The sequence below is a fragment of the Mustela lutreola genome, chromosome 5 (genome assembly GCF_030435805.1).
Source record: "Mustela lutreola isolate mMusLut2 chromosome 5, mMusLut2.pri, whole genome shotgun sequence".
NCBI classification, from domain to species: domain Eukaryota; kingdom Metazoa; phylum Chordata; class Mammalia; order Carnivora; family Mustelidae; genus Mustela; species Mustela lutreola.
In genome coordinates, this window is record NC_081294.1 from 79,468,236 (window position 1) to 79,484,557 (window position 16,322).

Below are 16,322 nucleotides of genomic sequence, written 5' to 3' on the forward strand. Positions count from 1 at the left end.
CCCCAGCCCCGCCTCTCCACAGTCCCGTTTCTGACGTGGTTCGGCTCCGCCACCTGCGAAGCCCCGCGGCTGCGCGCTCTCCCCTCTCTCGGGCGGGCGGCGAGCGACGCCTCTTCCAGGGGGAGGTCGGGCCCACGTCCATGTCCTTGCTGCATTTCACCTCCTCGCCAGCCCTGAAGACGCCTACACACCCCCCACTTCCTTTCGTGCAGCGCTCGGCCTTCCGGCTGTGCCCCTTTCTAATTGGCTGACTGAGTACTTCCTCAGGACTCGGCCATTCGGAGGGCGCCACAGCGGTCCCTCTAGCCGCCGCCCCGTGGCCGGCCCTCGGTCTTGGGACTGCGAGTTCTCTATGCTGTTGGCGACGGCATGTGGCGCCTACCGGGACTCCTGGGCCGCGGTAAGAGGCGTCGGAGCCGCGGGTCGTGAGGCAGCTGAGATGCTGAACTGGAGAAGGAAGACTGACCATGAAGACTGAACCGAAGCCTTAGCAGGAGGGGTTGAAGTTGGGGGAAGGCGGAGTCTAAATGGGCGGGGCTACACCCGCCTGTCAGGGCTGCGGAATTCGAGGTGTAGGTGGGGCTCATGGGAAGAGGGTGGAACGTAGAGCCACGGAAATGGGTGGGGCTATTGGAAAAGGGGAGGAGTCAAATAGCCGGGCCTTGGAGTCCGAAAGACCAGTACGGCCCGGGGAGTAGGCGGAGCCAATGAAAAGAGGTGGGATTTAGAGACGGAGCCTTCAAACACTGAGCGAGGTTGTGTGTAACTGCCCGGTAATTTATTATGACAGTGATCGTCAGCCCTGGGAGGATTTCAGAGTCACCTGGGGAGCATTTTCAAAATATGCCCTGAATGATCCTGATTTATTGGTTTTGGATGGCACCTTAGAAACTGCACTAAGCAAGAGTCACCATATGTCCTTGTCTAAGAACAGTAGATGCAGCCCGCCAGTGATTCCTGGGTTCCTGGGGTGTGGCTCTGTCAAGCGGACAGAGGAAAGATGGGTGGGGCCTTCACTGCCCGAGTTCTGTTCCTGTCAAGGTGACTGATTTTTGTTGTTCTACACAGCTCTTCCCCGTCTGCTGGGACCTGGCCTCTGGGGGGTGACCCCCAAGTCCACTAACCCAGCTGGGCCGCAGGCTGCATCCTCCAACCTGCTGGTCCCTGTGCCCAGCTTTGACAGGTGAGATACTCCCATTCTGTCACCATCTCTTCCTCTGGCCTCCTTCTCCTCCCACTTGGGCTAGAACTTGATAGTCTTTCTTGCCTCGTCTAGGTCAGGCCCCCATGGCCCAGGCCCAGGCACAAATAGGGGCCCAAGGTCCCATGGGTGGAAGGATGCCTTCCAGTGGATGTCTTCCCGTATTTCCCCAAACACCTTGTGGGATGCTGTATCATGGGTAAGGCTTCCCCAGTCCTGTCCTTGCCCTTCTGTGTGGATGAGAATGATCCTACATGGAAATATAAGAGCTAGGGCATCAATGTTCCCACACTCAAAATTTGAGTAACCCATGGCATTGGAGCATATTTGGTGTGAGGTATTGCTGCTCCCCTTCTCCCTGCCTTCTTCCTCCTTTCATTCAGTAAAAATGTGTTTAACACCTCTGAGCATTTTTGTTAGGCACTAGTGATGCAATGGAGAGCAAGGTAGATACGATTCTTACCTTGATGAAGCTTACAATGAACAATACTAAATCGCTGACATTTTATGTATTAATGAAATATTATATATGCATTATCATTTTTTTAAAGGTTTTATTTATTTATTTGACAGAGATTGAGAGAGAGAGAGAGACAGAGATCACAAGCAGGCAGAGAGGCAGGCAGAGGCAGAGAGAGAAGCAGGCTCCCCGCCCAGCAAGGAGCCTGATGCGGGGCTCGATCCCAGGACCCCGATCATGACCTGAGCTGAAGGCAGCGGCTCAACCCACTGAGCCACCCAGGCGCCCCTGCATTATCATTTTTAATCCTTATAAAAATCTTGCAAAGAAATATAGTCTTCGTTTTATAGATAAGGGAACTCGGGCTCTGAAACTTTAGGTAACATGCTTAAGGTCATACAGCTATGAAATAAAGAAACCATATTTATTCTGAAGCTCATGATCTTAGCTCCAAGGCTCTAGAGCTTATTGTTTATTTCTCTGTGTACTTTAATTTTGTCTTTCTCCCTTAATGAAGATGTAAACTCCATGGGAACAGAGACTGTAACTTGTCTTTGCCAGTGTACGCAGCACCTGTTGTAATAAAGAAGTATTTGTGCACAGAAAGGGACAGGGAAATGCTAGTACAGATCTTCGTATATGATAATTTCTCAGAAAATATTTGTTGGGGTGCCTGGGTGGCTCAGTTGTTAAGCGTCTGCCTTCGGCTCAGGTCATGATCTCCGGGTCCTGGTATCGGGTCCTGGGATCGAGCCCCACATCAAGCCCTGCATTGGGCTCCCTGCTCCATGGGGGAGCATGCTTCTCCCTCTTCCACTCCCCCTGCTTGTGTTCCCTCTCTCACTGTGTCTCTCTCTGCCAAATAAATAAATAAAATCTTTAAAAAAAAAAAGAGAGAGAGAAAAGGAAAATATTTGTTGACTCTCCCATAGGTCAGTTGACTCTGACCTATAAAGTCAGGTGCTCAGTAGCAAATACGCAGTCCAACAAGGCAGAATGTTTGCCATCCAGGTTCTGCACACATCACTTTCGTATCTGTCACATCTTATCCCTATCACTTTCATGCTGTATACTTTGGGCAAGTAACTTGACTTACCTGAGCCTTAGTTGTCTCGTTGTAAATTGGTTTTATCAGCAGAATGGAGCCTGGAATGCCTCTGTGGCAAGGCCACTTCTCTCTGTGGAGCTGTGGACTAGGGGCATAGCATACCCTGGAGAGCAGAGCATTTTCCCAATTTGTTGAAGACCTGAGCCCTAGAGCAATTCCACAGTGAGTCCCTTTGGAAACTGTGTCTGGATTCCAGGGGTCCTGATGCTGTCCCTCAGCTCTGTCACTGTTGACCATGTGAAAGGGCCTGGGTACAAGCTGTCCCCATTGCCATGGATACATGTCCTTGTTATTACATACTGGCACCTTCTCTTCCTTCTGGTCTCAGTTCACACATCACGCCTCCAAGAGAGGCTTTCTTTGATGCCGTATTTTCTCAGACCTCCCTCTTATGCTCTGTGAAAACTCCTGATTTGTTTTGTTGGCATTTAGCATAACTTGTAGTTATTGTGTTTATATTTTTGTGTACTCAAAATCTGTCTTTCTCCCTCAGTGAAAATGTAAACTCTATGAGGACAGAGACTATAACTTACCTCAGCCAGTGTACTCAGTGCCTGTTGTAATAAATAACTATTTGGGTGTTCACAGGAAGGGAAGGGAAGGGAAGGGGAAAACCAAGCAGTCACTGGGCTAGGAGCTAACTTAGGTCTTCCACAGACCTGACAGAGAAGAGACACCGAGACACTTTCAGCAGGCCTGTACCTGTGACTGTGTCTCTGGTGGGGTGGCTTGGACAGAGGGAAGGGAAGACTTGTGCCTCAGGCTACAGAAGGAGAGTGAACCTGATGGGGAACTCTGACCTGTCACTATAATTGTGGCCAAGCCCCAGCTTACCACATTATCCTTTTGCCTGCTTAGGCTTTATTTATTCATTAACTTATCATGCATTTGATAAATACATGTGTATATTTATTAGTATTATATCTTAGTACTCTCTTAGGCTCTGGGGATACATCGGTGAGCAAAACACACACGATTCCTGCCCTCATGGGGCTTAGATACTAACAGGAGAGACAGCGCTTAGGTAAATAATTATCGAGGTGATTGTTGAAGCCCCAGTGTAACCAGGGCTCTATAGGGGAAGTTTGGGCACTGGGAGATTAGTTGGCCTCAGCCGGGAGTCTGGAAAGACTTCTTAAGGAAGTGATGTTTGAGCTGAAGGGTGAGACTGAAGGAGGTGACTGGTGCAGAGCTGGGTCCCTGATGTGCTGTCTTTTCCAGGGCACTCTGGCTGTGCTGGCCCTGCAGCTGGCAAGGCAGATCCACTTCCAGTCGTCCCTGCCAGCAGGACCTCGGCAAGCAGGGTGCTGCTCTTGGCACAGTCCCCTGGACCGTTTCCTCTCATCTTCCTTGTGGCATCCGTGCTCCTGTGAGTTCTCAGTCCCAGGGATAGCAGGGCTAGGCTGGGAGTTTCTCTGGGCCAGGAAGCGTCTCTGGACACACCTCAGGAAAAGAGCCATCAGCAGCTCCTTGCCTTTCCTATCTGAAGTCAGAGGAAAGGGAATGTGAGGAAGTTCTATCCGCCCAGGGTGTGGGCCACACCTGCTCTTCAGTGTCCTCCCATGTCCTCCCCTCACCTTCCATAGAGGGAGCCCCACAGGGATCCAGGCTACTTCAGATCCTGGGTGTGGCTTCCTGCTTACCCCTGAGCTAGTTGGGTCATTCTCTGGTTAGTCCTTCATGAATAAGTGAATCTTCATTGAATAGCTGTCATGTAGTATGGTACCCAGGCAGTACAACCTAAGTGGTTAAGACCCTGGAGTTAGTGCCAGGGTTCAAGCCCCAGAGCTGTCGCATACTAGTCTTATGTCCCTGAACAAGTCACTTTTAACTTCCTTGTGCCTCAGTTTTGTCATCTATAAGATGGGATAATAATAAAAATCTACCTCATAGGTTTCTTGGGAGAAGTAAATGAGTTAATATATATCAAAGAATTAGAACAGTGTTTTGCACATAGTAAGTACCCAGAAAGTATTAGTTTAAGTTCTTGTTCTTAAGATTACAATCATGATCCATATTATCATCAAAGTGCTAGGTGCTGGGGCTACAATAGTGACTAAGGTAGATGCCTCCATGCTACTGGAAAACTCTAGGCAGAGGAATGATTTATACCCAGAGCAGGTGATCAGCATAAATGGTGACCCGTCTGGACCCCTACAGATAGAAACCAGCAAACGAAATGGAGGAGGGAGGTCAGGGTGTGTGAAGGAGGTGACAGGAGGGAGATTCCATGTTCTTCCCCCAAACCTCGGGGAACCCTTAGGCCAGCTCAGGCAGACCAAGCTGATCCCCTCCTGAAGGGACTGCTCTTATTGGGCCTTTCCAGCACTTCGGAGACATATCCTCCCCAGCCCTGATGTCCCAGCTCCCAGGCATACTGATCCCAGGGAACCCAGGCTGGGCCAGGAAGAATGCTCCACTCAGCCCGAGAACCTCTCTTCACACAGCTCCTTGAGGGCGTCTGGTCCTCAGGGCCCTTGTGAGGAAGGTATGTTTCCACCTCCTATAATCAGCCAAAGGTGGGGGTGTGGGGGGGAATAGGGCAGATAGACCATTGTTGGTGCGTATGCCGGATGAGGGGATTGTCGTTTGTGTAGGGCACCTGCTTTTTGGGGCACTTCAGAATGAATCTGTTACCTGGTAGTGGCGCTGGCTGGAGGGGTTGGGGAGACTGGGACAGGGAGAGAAAAGGAGAAACCACACATTCTGCTTTGCCCTGACTGGGTGCCACCCATTTTCCTTGCAGATCCCAGTGATCTCAGCTTCCTGTCCACCAGTGGTAACTTTCAACCCAGGGCAGAGCCAGCCCAGCTTCAGTCCACTGGAGAAAAGCAGGTATTGTTCAGATTTGGCCTCCAGATCCTCGTAACATTCCCCCGGGGCGGGTGGCAGTTCCAACAAACTGTCCCACGGTGAGTCTTTATTTCTTCCCCAGGAACAAGAGAAGTCAAAAACTCTTTCCCTTGAGGAGGCTGTGACGTCCATTCAGCAGCTCTTCCAGCTCACCATTTCCATTGCTTTCAACTTCCTGGGTAATTGGGTGGACCTTGCTTCAAGGCGGGTGGATGGGAAAATGGAAAGGCTTTGGGGCTGGTCAAACAGAGTTACGGTAGGGAGTGCTTCAAACAAGAAAGAGTTTATTTTCGCCCAGGTAGGTAGACCAAATCTGGCATGGTGGCACAGTCAAGTCAGGGACCCATCCTCTTGATTCTGCCATTCTTAAAACTGGCTTCCAGCTCAAGGCCAGTTTGGCTGTTCTGGCTTTTTTCTGGAAGGGGAAAGGTGCGCAAGCTAAAGGATCACCCTTTGCAACCTGCAAGTTGTATAAATCATTGTCCAGAGTATAGGCTTATGGCCATGCCTACTTGCAGAGGAGACTGGGAAATGTAGTCTGTAACTGAATGACCAGGTGCTTATCTGAAAATTCTGTTACCATGTAAGAAGGAGAAGAGAAATCTTGGAGGATACCTTTCATCTTCTAACACATCTAGGCAAGAACAAGCTCCTGAGGTCTGGAGCAGGCCCTCAAGTACACAGACAGGAGCACTTTACCCACATCTGGAGACTCCAGGTGCCTTTCCAATGTCTGTCCTGTTCTCCACGGTGACTTGGCTTAAGTTTCAGGCCTTTTAATGTGGCGACTCAGATAATTGGCAGATGGGTGAGAAGCTGGGATTCATTCAGTACAAATTTCACCTTTTGCTAGGCCCTATTTTAGGATTTAGGGATACAGTGATTCATAAGACAGAGTCCTTACTCTGATGGATCTGACATGTGAATCAAGGTGGTGGCGGGGAGGGGGTGGGGGTAAATAAGTGGGCAAACAAGAGGATTTCCAGTGGTGGTAAATGTTATAGAGAAAGGTAAATAGGGGAGTGTGTCAGTGACTTGGGAAAGTCCTCACCGATGGGAAGAACTTTGTGCTAAGGCCTGACTGACAACACAAGCTAGTCTTGTTTCCATCCAGAGAAAGAGCTATCCAAACGGAGGGAACAGCAAGTACAAAGGTCCTGAGACAGGATTGAGTTTTGCTTGTTAAAGGAACAAAAGAAAGGTGAGTGTGGCTGGGACTTAGGACCAGGAGTTTAGAAAAAGATGAAGTCAAGAAGCAAGGAGGGGCCAGATCAGGCAAGGCCTTCCGAGCCACAGAGGAGTGTGGTTTTTTGAAGCAAGATAAACCAATGGAGGTTTTACCCTGGAGCAGGAGGAGGGACCATCACATGATCTGAATTACTTTTTCAGATTTCTCTGGTTATTATATGGGCAGTCGTGGATTGCAGAGATGTCAGAGGAAACAGGAGGCTAGATTGGAGCTGTTGCTGATAGCATAGCAAAGCCTCATGGTGGCTTGGTTTTGGTTAGGGGCAGAAGAGAAGGAGAAGAGAGATGGATCAGGGAGCCAGTGGGGTGGGGGGAATGGGCTCAGGGTGGTATCCTTCGCCCTCTCTAGTCTTCTCAAGGACAGAGGGCTCTGAATCCTGGACAGCGAATTTTCAGGGAGCAGGGAGGTGACTTTAATTCACTGTGGGCTGAATGGAACCTGGCTTCTACCTCATTAGCTTTTTGTGATTTTGATGGGCAGACAGTCTCTTCTGAGAATTTTCTTGCCCATTCCTTCATTCATATATTCATTTATTCAGCAATGCTAAGCAGTGTGGCAGAACACAAAGGGAGCATAAGCCCTAATCATATTTTGCATTTGTATAGAGCTTTCACCCAATGCAAAGTTATTTCTTCTACATTCTTTTTCTGCTTCTGCCTCCAGGATTTTGCAGTCTAATTGAGGAGACAGGGCTTGTACTCTGGAAACAGTCTAGTTCAGAGAAAAAGGCTGGTATATTAAGTAAATGCCAAAAGAGTGTTTAAAGCCTGAGTGTGGTCTGAAGGTTCCAGAGATACAGGATGGGAAGGCCTGATGGTGGAGGCAGAGAGATACCCCAGGCAGGAGAGACAGCTCAGGAAAAGGTTTGAATGGGAACTCAGGGACTTGACTGCACCCAGCCCTGTCTCTGTTTTTCATTTGTTTGTTTGTTTTTTTGGATGAAACAAAGCACATGGGCTTGGTTGTCGGACATCCCTGAGTTCATCTGTCTTGTAGTTCTTATATTCTCTCTGATGAGTTCCTCCTAAAGCAGGATTAACAGTATCAGCTGTTATCAGTTACATTTAGATCGTTACAAGCAGCTCAAACCCCCTCTGGCTAGCTTAAGCACAGAAGGAATCCGTTGGGATCTGTTGACTTGCCATGTGTCAGAAAGAACAAGAATGAGGGGGGCAGTGACTTAGGGACAGTGTCTTCAGAGTGCTGCTTTTAGAATAAACCTACAAAACTGTTTCTCTCATGCCTCAACCAGGTAAAGATTCCAGTTCCTGAGAGAGGGACTTACTGGTGGGAAAGAGCACAGTACATCGATTGGTAGCATGGGGAGTGGGGGAAGGGGGAGGGTCTCCTCCCAAAGGGAGATTGGGATGCTGTCACCAAGAGGAGGATGCTGTATAGGAGGACAGAAGCCACTGAGGTCTTTGGCAAACCAGTGGAACATTTGGAGGATGGAAACATGCAAAGTGTCTAGCACCAAAAAGCAAGGAAGCAGCCTATGAGTTGGCCAAGGATGTGGGGACGTTCACAGAGAAAGCTGTATTTCCGCCCTTTTTTTTCTCACAGGCACAGAGAACATGAGGAATGGGGACTACGTGGCAGCCTTTTCTTACTTCCAGAAAGCAGCAGACTACGGCTACAGCAAAGCACAATACAACGTGGGCTTGTGTCACGAGCATGGCAGAGGCACCCCCAAGGACCTGGGCAAGGTACCAGACCTTCTCTCTGTCCTAGGCCTGTCCACCATGTTGCACTGTCGAGAGGTGACCTCCAGAAATGAGTAGTGGGCAGGGCTTGGGGAGAGTTCAGCTTCTGATTCTCAGCCACAAGGGAAGAAGAAGAAGCTCCTAACTTCTAGGAATTTAGACTCAAAAGGAGTCAGGGACCTTGTTGGTCTTTGCAGCTGTATCGTCGGGACCTAGAACCTTACCTTGGGAAATGAATTAATTCATTCTAAACAAGTAGGAAAGTAGACAAAGATGTTCTATACAAGAGTGAATTTCTTAGAATTGTGTATGATGGCAAAAGAAGAGGGAAGCAATTTGAAGTTCCTTCCATAGTGCATTGGTTTATAATATCTATGTGGGTCTTACAAATAACGGGCTAGGTCTATATTAACTGGCAGGGAAAGACATTCTCTGTGTATTGTATTGAAAAAATAGGTTACAAAATTGTGAATGTTGTTCTTTGTCTCTCTGTTTATTTTTCCCTGTTATACACACATACATTTATATACGTCTGTGTGTGTGAATGTGTATGCGTGTAGGTATAAACACGTGTGTGGGGGAAGAAATTTGCAAAGCTGTGAACTAAAAGGTGAGCCGAGAATGATCTTTAGAAGGCAGAATCTCTTGGGATTTCATGTTTCTATTTTCAGTTTATCTGTATTTTGAAATTTGGGCTTATCTGTATTTCCTGACTAATCTGTATGGATTAGGTTCTATTTAATTAAAATAATTTTTACAAATTTCATTCGAAGGGAAAGCTGGCTTGCAGGGGTACCTGCTAACTTAGGGAGGGGGGTCTCTCCCTTTGTCCCAGGCAGTCCTTTCCTACCAGCTGGCTGCCAGTCAGGGCCACAGGCTGGCTCAGTACCGCTACGCCAGGTGTCTGCTGCAAGGTCCGGCCTCCGAGGGGGCACCTAAGCGTCAGAGGGCAGTGTCCATGCTGAAGCAGGCTGCTGATTCGGGCTTGAGAGAGGTGAGTGCCCAGGCGGGGTGTCTTCTGGAGCACGTGGGGCCAGGAAGGAACCAAGATAACATTTCTCCTTCCTCCCTGGCTACAGGCTCAAGCTTTCCTCGGGGTGCTTTTCACCAAGGAGCCACACCTGGATGAGCAGAGCGCTGTGAAATACTTTTGGCTTGCAGCCAACAATGGGGTAGGACATCTGCAGCGTCCCACCATGTTGGGGGATCAAGTTTGAGGAAGGAGGGGATTTGGGAACTGGTACCGAGCTCCAGGATGCACAGGATATGGTTGACAGGGACACATGGGTTGGGCTGGCTTCAACTCTTAACTGTCACTGACTTAACTGTGTGACTCCTGGGCAGGTCTAGTGGCACACGGGAGCTGGCTTACACCAGTCTGCAAGAGGTGCTGGGGGGGCCTTAAAATCAGCTGTGGGAGTAGTGTGTGCCATACAGAAGGGACTCAGGAATACAAAGCAGGGCTGGTTGGACTGCTGGTTGGACTGGCTGGACAGCCGTGATTACATTTATCAGTACACAACTAGGCTGGTGGCTTCCTGTTTCCCTTGTCTCAGACTGCCTCACCTGTCTGCTGCTTCGCAAAGTTGTTGTTGTTGTTGTTGTTGTTGTGAGGAGCCCAGTGTACCTAAGGTAACAGGTGTGTGAGCGAGCACTTGGTAAGTGGTGCACAAGGAAGGTGCATCCTCACGAGCTGTGCGGTTCAGGGAAGTCAGAAGACACAGAGCAGTTTGGGGGTGGCGGCACATGTAGGGGGGTATTGCTGCCCAGCCTGTAGGGCCCAGAGTATATCCTCTGGAGTGGTGTTTGTTAGTAATCCCAGGGAAAACATGGTCCGAGGGGTTTGGAAATACTGAGCCAACCAACTGTCTTCAATGCAGGAGATCTCAGAGCTTTCTCTCTGTGCTGATCACCAAAAGAGCATCTCTGGTTTGCTGTACTCCTCAAGTGTACTTGACCAGGATTTTTCTTTTTTTGGTGTGGCCTCTTGGAGGACCAGGAGTACTGGATTAACACGAGCCATGGCCTTGGATGAGAATTGCCCTGCAGAGGGGCCCCTCTGTGTTTTGGGGCCAGCACAATGATAGCTTCATCAAACTCTTGAGCATCAGAATACTTTCTTATTTTTACTTGGTGTTATCTGTCGTTGCCGTCGAAAGGGGGGCAGTGTCACTCACCAGTACTGCCTCTGTGCCTGCTTCCTTGAGAGAGCCCCAGGACCTTCTCGGGCTGAGGGTGCCTCACATCCTTCACGAGCTGGACAAGCCTAGGGGCCCCTTGGCCTGCTTTAGTCACCCAGAATGCTAGGAGATGTGCACAAAGTGTGCTGGGCACAGTCCTCACACTCACCCACTCCAGCAGGAACTGGGTCCCTGTAGGTTTGTGTTGAGCAGTGTGGCAGGGTGGGAGTTTTGGACTTAAGAGTGTCCGGTGCTGGCTGTGAGCCCACCATATTTATGACGTAGACTTTGATGCGCATGTTATAGAAACTCGGTCCAGAAATTTGACACTAGAAGGTAGAAGAGAATTGGGACCGTGGTTGGGAATACAGAGTATTTTGGTTTTTTTTTTAAGTTGGGGGCTTGAATATAACGATAATATTCCACCACAGAGGGCGAGATTAATGATGGGGGCAAATAAAGGTATGAAAATAATAATAACAGTAATTTAAGCATTATTCATGTATTAATGTATGTTATCCTTGTAACAATGCAGTAAGGTAGGTACTGTTACTATTTCACACTTTATAGATGAGGAGACTGAGGCACAGAGGTGTGGAGTACTTGCCTAAGGTTCCTCCACTGTAATTGGTGGAGCTGGGATTGGAACCCAGGCAGTCTGCCTCTATAGGTTGTGCTCTGCAGCCCTACCTGCTCCTAATTGTCAGGGGAGAGAGGGTTCAAAACCTTTTAATCTTTCAAACGGGGAACATTCTCTGGACCGTATGTTTTGCGGGGCTTCAGTAGAGGTTCAGAAGACATGCAGGGCTTTTGGGAAGCTTAGCCTCCCCTCTCGCTCCTGGCTCTTTCTGCTGAAGTAGGAGCCTGACTCCCGGGTTCCCCATACTTGGGCTGGCTGCTCCCCGTGGCCCTCATGTCTGCCCGCCTTCTGCACCAGCCTCGGCCAGAGAAGCAGCCATGCTGCTCTGGCTCGAATCTCCCTGGGCAGAAGGATCCCCAACTCCTCTGTGTTGGGCACACTCCAGGCCTCCGGCTTTTTGTACTTGCGATCCCTTGGTCCAGAGAGGGACAGGACTGGACCTTGAACCTGCACAGATGAAGCCCCGGCTTGTCTGACTGCTCCACCTTCCTCCTGCCTTTGAATTTCAGTTCTTCACTCCTGCAGGTGTACACATCTGTGTGTCTGTCCATCTTCCCCTTTAGGACTCACAGAGCAGGTACCACTTGGGAATTTGCTTTGAGAAGGGCCTTGGTGTGCGGAGGAGCCTGGGAGAGGCTGTAAGATGTTACCAGCAGTCCGCGGCTCTGGGCAATGAACCTGCCCAGGAGAGGTTGCAGACCCTCTTTTCCATGGAGGCGGCAGGTAAAGGTGCGTGTTGAAGCCAGCAGGTTCTCTCCCATGAGCTAATTACCCTGTGACAGAGAAGGGGGTGGCTTGGTCCGCTTGCTGTTTCCTGCCCCAGTAACGGGTAAGAGTATAGCTTTTTGAGTCAGACATGCCTGAGTTTTAACTACTGCTCTGTCACTGAACTTGGACTTGGTGTCTTTGAGCCTTAGGTTCTTCACTTCTGAAAGTGAGGGTACTACTGGTACCTCTGTCACTGGGTTGTAAGGATTAAATGGGATGACTCTAGAGGGTTCAGCACAACCTAGCACAGAGCAGATATTGAATAAGTGGGAGCTAATCTGATAATTTTTCAGGAGAGACGGTCTCCCAAGATACTGCCTCATTGCCCTGAATTACCCTTCAAGTCCTCTGAGAGTCCTGTTCACTCATGAGTCACTCGGGCTGGCCTGGGTTAACAACGCTAGAGCCCACTAAGTCTTTGAAGAAGTCCTTGCTCTGAAGTAAGAACCCACAGTATGAGTAAGAGCTGCTCTCGTTTCTCCTCACAGCCCTGGGGACCAGCAACCTGGCAGTTAAAGGATTGAAGTCCTTCTCCAGTCCCTCCCTCCACAGCTTCAACACTCTGCTGGCAGGGGCCTCCCACCTCCCACATGCCTCGACCACAGGGAACCTTGGCCTCCTCTGTAGGAGTGGGTGTCTCAGAGCCAGCCCTGGAGCCCCCAACATGACTCTCCCCCCGTTCAGCTATCCCTTGGAAAGGAGTCTCGTCAGACTGGGTTTTGGCTAAGGTGAGATAAGACCTAGTCACTGGTGCCTCTTACTGGTGTTGGGGGGCAGGGCAGAGAGGTTGGCTGGTAAGAAAAAATGGTGTCAGTGTCCTTTTCCAAAGGTGGACATGCCAGTGGGAGCTGAGGGTCTCAAGCAATTTCAAGTACGTGGCCCATGAATGACTTTGACCTTTCCCCCAATTGGTAGCCTCCCAGATGAGAAGTGGAAACATCCACAGTGATTTCTGGTTCTGTGCACAAAAGGGATTCATTCAGTGACCTGTGAAAAACTCTCCTGAAGGGTCCAGAGACCCTGGACCTCACCTTAGCCTATGACCTTGAGTAAAACCCTTACCTGTTTCCTCCCATGCCTCAGTTTCCTCAGGCTCCGACTATATCAGTTTTTGCCAACATCTGATGTATGTGCCTCTGGTGGTTCATGAGAGGATTTTAGGTACTCAATATTTTCTATCTTACTAGTTGGATATTTAATAAATGGATAATTAATAATGTAAAAATGTGACTAGCACATCATGGTTTCACAGATATTAAAAATAATCCATTTAAAGAAAAACATTGTGAAATTGGATAAAGGGGAACACAGATCTGGAGAGGTGGCAAAAACCATGAGGGTGGTTCCATGAATGGCTAAAACTCAGAGAACACTTAATCAGGCCATTCTCAAGATAAGCCCCAACATTCGCTTTTATTCATCCCCTATGAATTCATGATCATCTCCCATTTCACCTTTGATTTGGAAGGAACGAGTTTCTTGCCTACATGCTTACCGTATCTGCTTGACTTTTTCAGATCCTCTCACTTCAGCCCTAAAGAAGGGAGCCTGTAGGTTCTCAGAGAGATACCACAACTTGAGCCCCAGAGCAGAGGCCAGTTGTTCTCAACTTCCTAAAGAACCTTAAGTACCTGCCCCAGCACAGTAAAGAAGAAAGTGTGTGAAGACCCAGGTCCGGGCCATGTCCGCTTGAAGCAGTGACCTGACCCACTACACTGTTTTCTCAGTTGTAAACCAAAGGCACTGGTGTCTGCCCTTCTACCCTACTGAGCCTATGTGGGGCATTTTGTGGCAGAAAGGACCTTGGTCCTCACTGAAGCCCAGGGAGGCGGAGTGGTGCCCATGGTTACCAGGAGAAGACCCAGGCCCCCTGACTCATAGCCCAGGGCTCTTTTGTGCCTTTCACACTGTAGATTTACCTGAAAGTGTTCTTGTCATCTGGCCAATGTGAGGGAGGAAGTGGAGACTGAGCGCCTGGAGGTTTGCAGCAGGGAAGTGTAGATTTAGAGATCCTTGTTTGTGAAAGGTATGCCAGAAATGGATTAGAGTTTAATAAAATAGATATTGGATTATCTCATCACTCTTGCCCTTGAGTATGTTGGGGAGACCTGGGGGTTGGGCAGGGGGAGCTGAAAGCTGAGGCTCCAGCCTCATTTCTAAACTCTCCATTAACCAATTTGAAGGGTCTTAAAAGCTTCTCCAAGAGAGAGACTTAGGAAAAAATGATTTCTGAGTCAACGCTAATGACTCCAATTACTGAATTTGTGCATAGCTGTTCCCTGGCTTCTGGATGTTAGCCCAAGTTCAATAGCATAGATGTGGTGGGGTGGGGGTGGGGGTGGGGGAAGGACTGAGGACCAAACCCTCTAGTAACTGTTCAAATGGGAAAGACCACCCAGCTCTGCTATTTGAGAGGTGGGAGGAATTGGGCAGGAGAGGGTTGTCCATGTTTCCCCCATCTCTCCCCCACCGCCCAACCCTGCCAACCTCTAGTGGATCCTACCATACTCTTCTAGCATTTCCTCTCACTACTGGCTTCCTCCAGCTCCAGCACCTCCCCCTGACTGCTGTTCCCTTTCCAGGGCTGTCTTGCACACTGGCCACCACCACCCCCGCCCCACCCCCACCACCTTCCAAACCTATGCAGTTGCCTCCCACAAATGGCTCCTTGGGATCTAGGACCTTGTTGTCTTTGTAATCTGGAATCCTCAGCACTTAGCACAAGGCCCCTTGCTGTTATGGGCTCCATATACACATTGGTTAAAGCTCAGGTTTTTACATTGTGCAATGCACTAATCTCTCTGCAAAAAAAAAAAAAAAAAAGGGTTTCTGTGGTCAAATAAGTTTGGGAAATGCTGTACCAGACATCCCTTTTTTATAGATTCACAATGCACATCAGCATCTTTAAGGTTCCAAGAAGTCCTGCAGTGAAGAACTTGGTTAACCCTTTCCCAGCCTGAGCTGAGCACAGAGCCCTGGCTCCATGCAGACTGCCCATCAACCCTCCCAAGGCACCTTCTGGAGACTGTCATTTCATGCCCTCCTGCAGAGCCCAGCTCTTCAGCCTCTTCCCTTCCTGTTGTCATTCTGGGTTCCTGATTCCTTCCAGGGAAGGAGGGGCAGTTCACACAGCCCTGGGACAGTGGGTGTCCTGTGCTGATGATCAGAGGCCACTCTCCCTTCCAGTCATTATAAGTTAAGTACTGATTCAATTTGGGGTACCAGCCATGGAGGTAGGATATTTTTAAGCTCTCCTGGTGGAAAGGGAGGATGGAAGAGTCATGAGAGAGGTGTTGTCAAGGGACCAAAAATCCTTGGCTGTTCAGTCTCTGCAGGCTCCACATGGCCCCAGGGGATGGGCTTCTTCCACAGATGGGGCCCTGCTGTGCTTTGCCATTAAAATTCCATTATTAATGACTCATCATCATTGCCCTGAAAGGACATACTAAGGGGGAGGACAGGGAAGTGGCCCTAGCCTGGGTTAAAATACTGGGCGACTCAAGTCTGGGGCCTCAGTGATGAGACTTTTGTGCAATTCTCTGCTGCCTCAGTTTCCTTATCTAGAGATGCTGTTTTCAGGGAGTCCTGATGCTATAGTCAGAACAAGGCTGTTTAAGTCATTATATCTTCAGTGCTAATACACTGAATAAATATTTATAATAAATAAATTTATAATAAATAAATATTTATTCAAAGAATGTGTGGTTTTATGCATTGTCCCCCTCTCCATGCAATACCTAGCACCAAGCCTAGCTAACACATAGTAGGTGCTTTAAATGTTGTACCAGTGTTTCTCTATATTCCCCACTGCTATTTCTGACACAGCAATCACTCAATAAACACAAAGTGTTTGTTGAATGAATGTTTCTGATCATGCCTCTCTCCTCTCCCTACCCATTACATTGTACTCCCTCCTTAGTAGGAGCTGGAAAAGGCTGGCCTATTTTCTAGGTGCATACTACGTGCCCAGCCAAGCCTGTGCTAAGACAACCTCCCTCCCTCTCCTCTTTTCCTGTGGGGATTGGGTTCTCTCCAGAGTCCCCTGGGTAGTGGTTGCCATCTCATGCTTGTTTCAGCCGGAGGAGAGGCAGGGTCAGTGAGCTGCCAAGCTGAAGTTGGGTGACAGACAGGAGGCTGCTATCAATCTCTGAGCTGCCCCC

At 49.1% G+C, this 16,322-nt stretch overlaps 1 protein-coding gene across 7 annotated transcripts; it reads left to right on the forward strand.

The window, feature by feature from the left end:
• The first annotated feature begins 242 nt into the window (after window positions 1-242).
• Window positions 243-15,860, forward strand: DELE1 (DAP3 binding cell death enhancer 1). 7 transcript variants are annotated; one of them, XM_059174893.1, is made up of 13 exons: window positions 243-400; window positions 1,069-1,183; window positions 1,277-1,400; window positions 3,991-4,138; window positions 5,096-5,257; window positions 5,516-5,604; window positions 5,705-5,801; window positions 8,435-8,577; window positions 9,410-9,568; window positions 9,654-9,746; window positions 11,958-12,123; window positions 12,651-12,890; window positions 15,044-15,860. In XM_059174893.1, exons 1-12 carry the CDS (start codon window positions 370-372, stop codon window positions 12,887-12,889), a joined length of 1,566 nt encoding a protein of 521 aa, XP_059030876.1. In that variant the 5' UTR covers window positions 243-369; the 3' UTR covers window position 12,890; window positions 15,044-15,860. The 7 variants fall into 7 exon arrangements, with proteins under 7 accessions (XP_059030876.1, XP_059030874.1, XP_059030877.1 ...); XM_059174891.1 differs by lacking the exon at window positions 15,044-15,860 and adding an exon at window positions 13,680-14,239; XM_059174894.1 differs by lacking the exon at window positions 15,044-15,860 and adding an exon at window positions 13,680-14,239 and having other exon boundaries at window positions 11,958-12,117.
• The last annotated feature ends 462 nt before the right edge of the window (window positions 15,861-16,322 follow it).

What these genes read in the sequence shown, in the direction of transcription:
- DELE1 (XM_059174893.1), top strand. Translation starts at nt 370, where the DNA reads ATGTGGCGCCTACCGGGACTCCTGGGCCGCG. An exon ending in CTTGTGGCATCCGTGCTCCT is followed by an intron (nt 4,139 to 5,095) that starts GTGAGTTCTCAG and finishes GGGCCTTTCCAG; the next exon opens with CACTTCGGAGACATATCCTC. An exon ending in CTGATTCGGGCTTGAGAGAG is followed by an intron (nt 9,569 to 9,653) that starts GTGAGTGCCCAG and finishes CCCTGGCTACAG; the next exon opens with GCTCAAGCTTTCCTCGGGGT.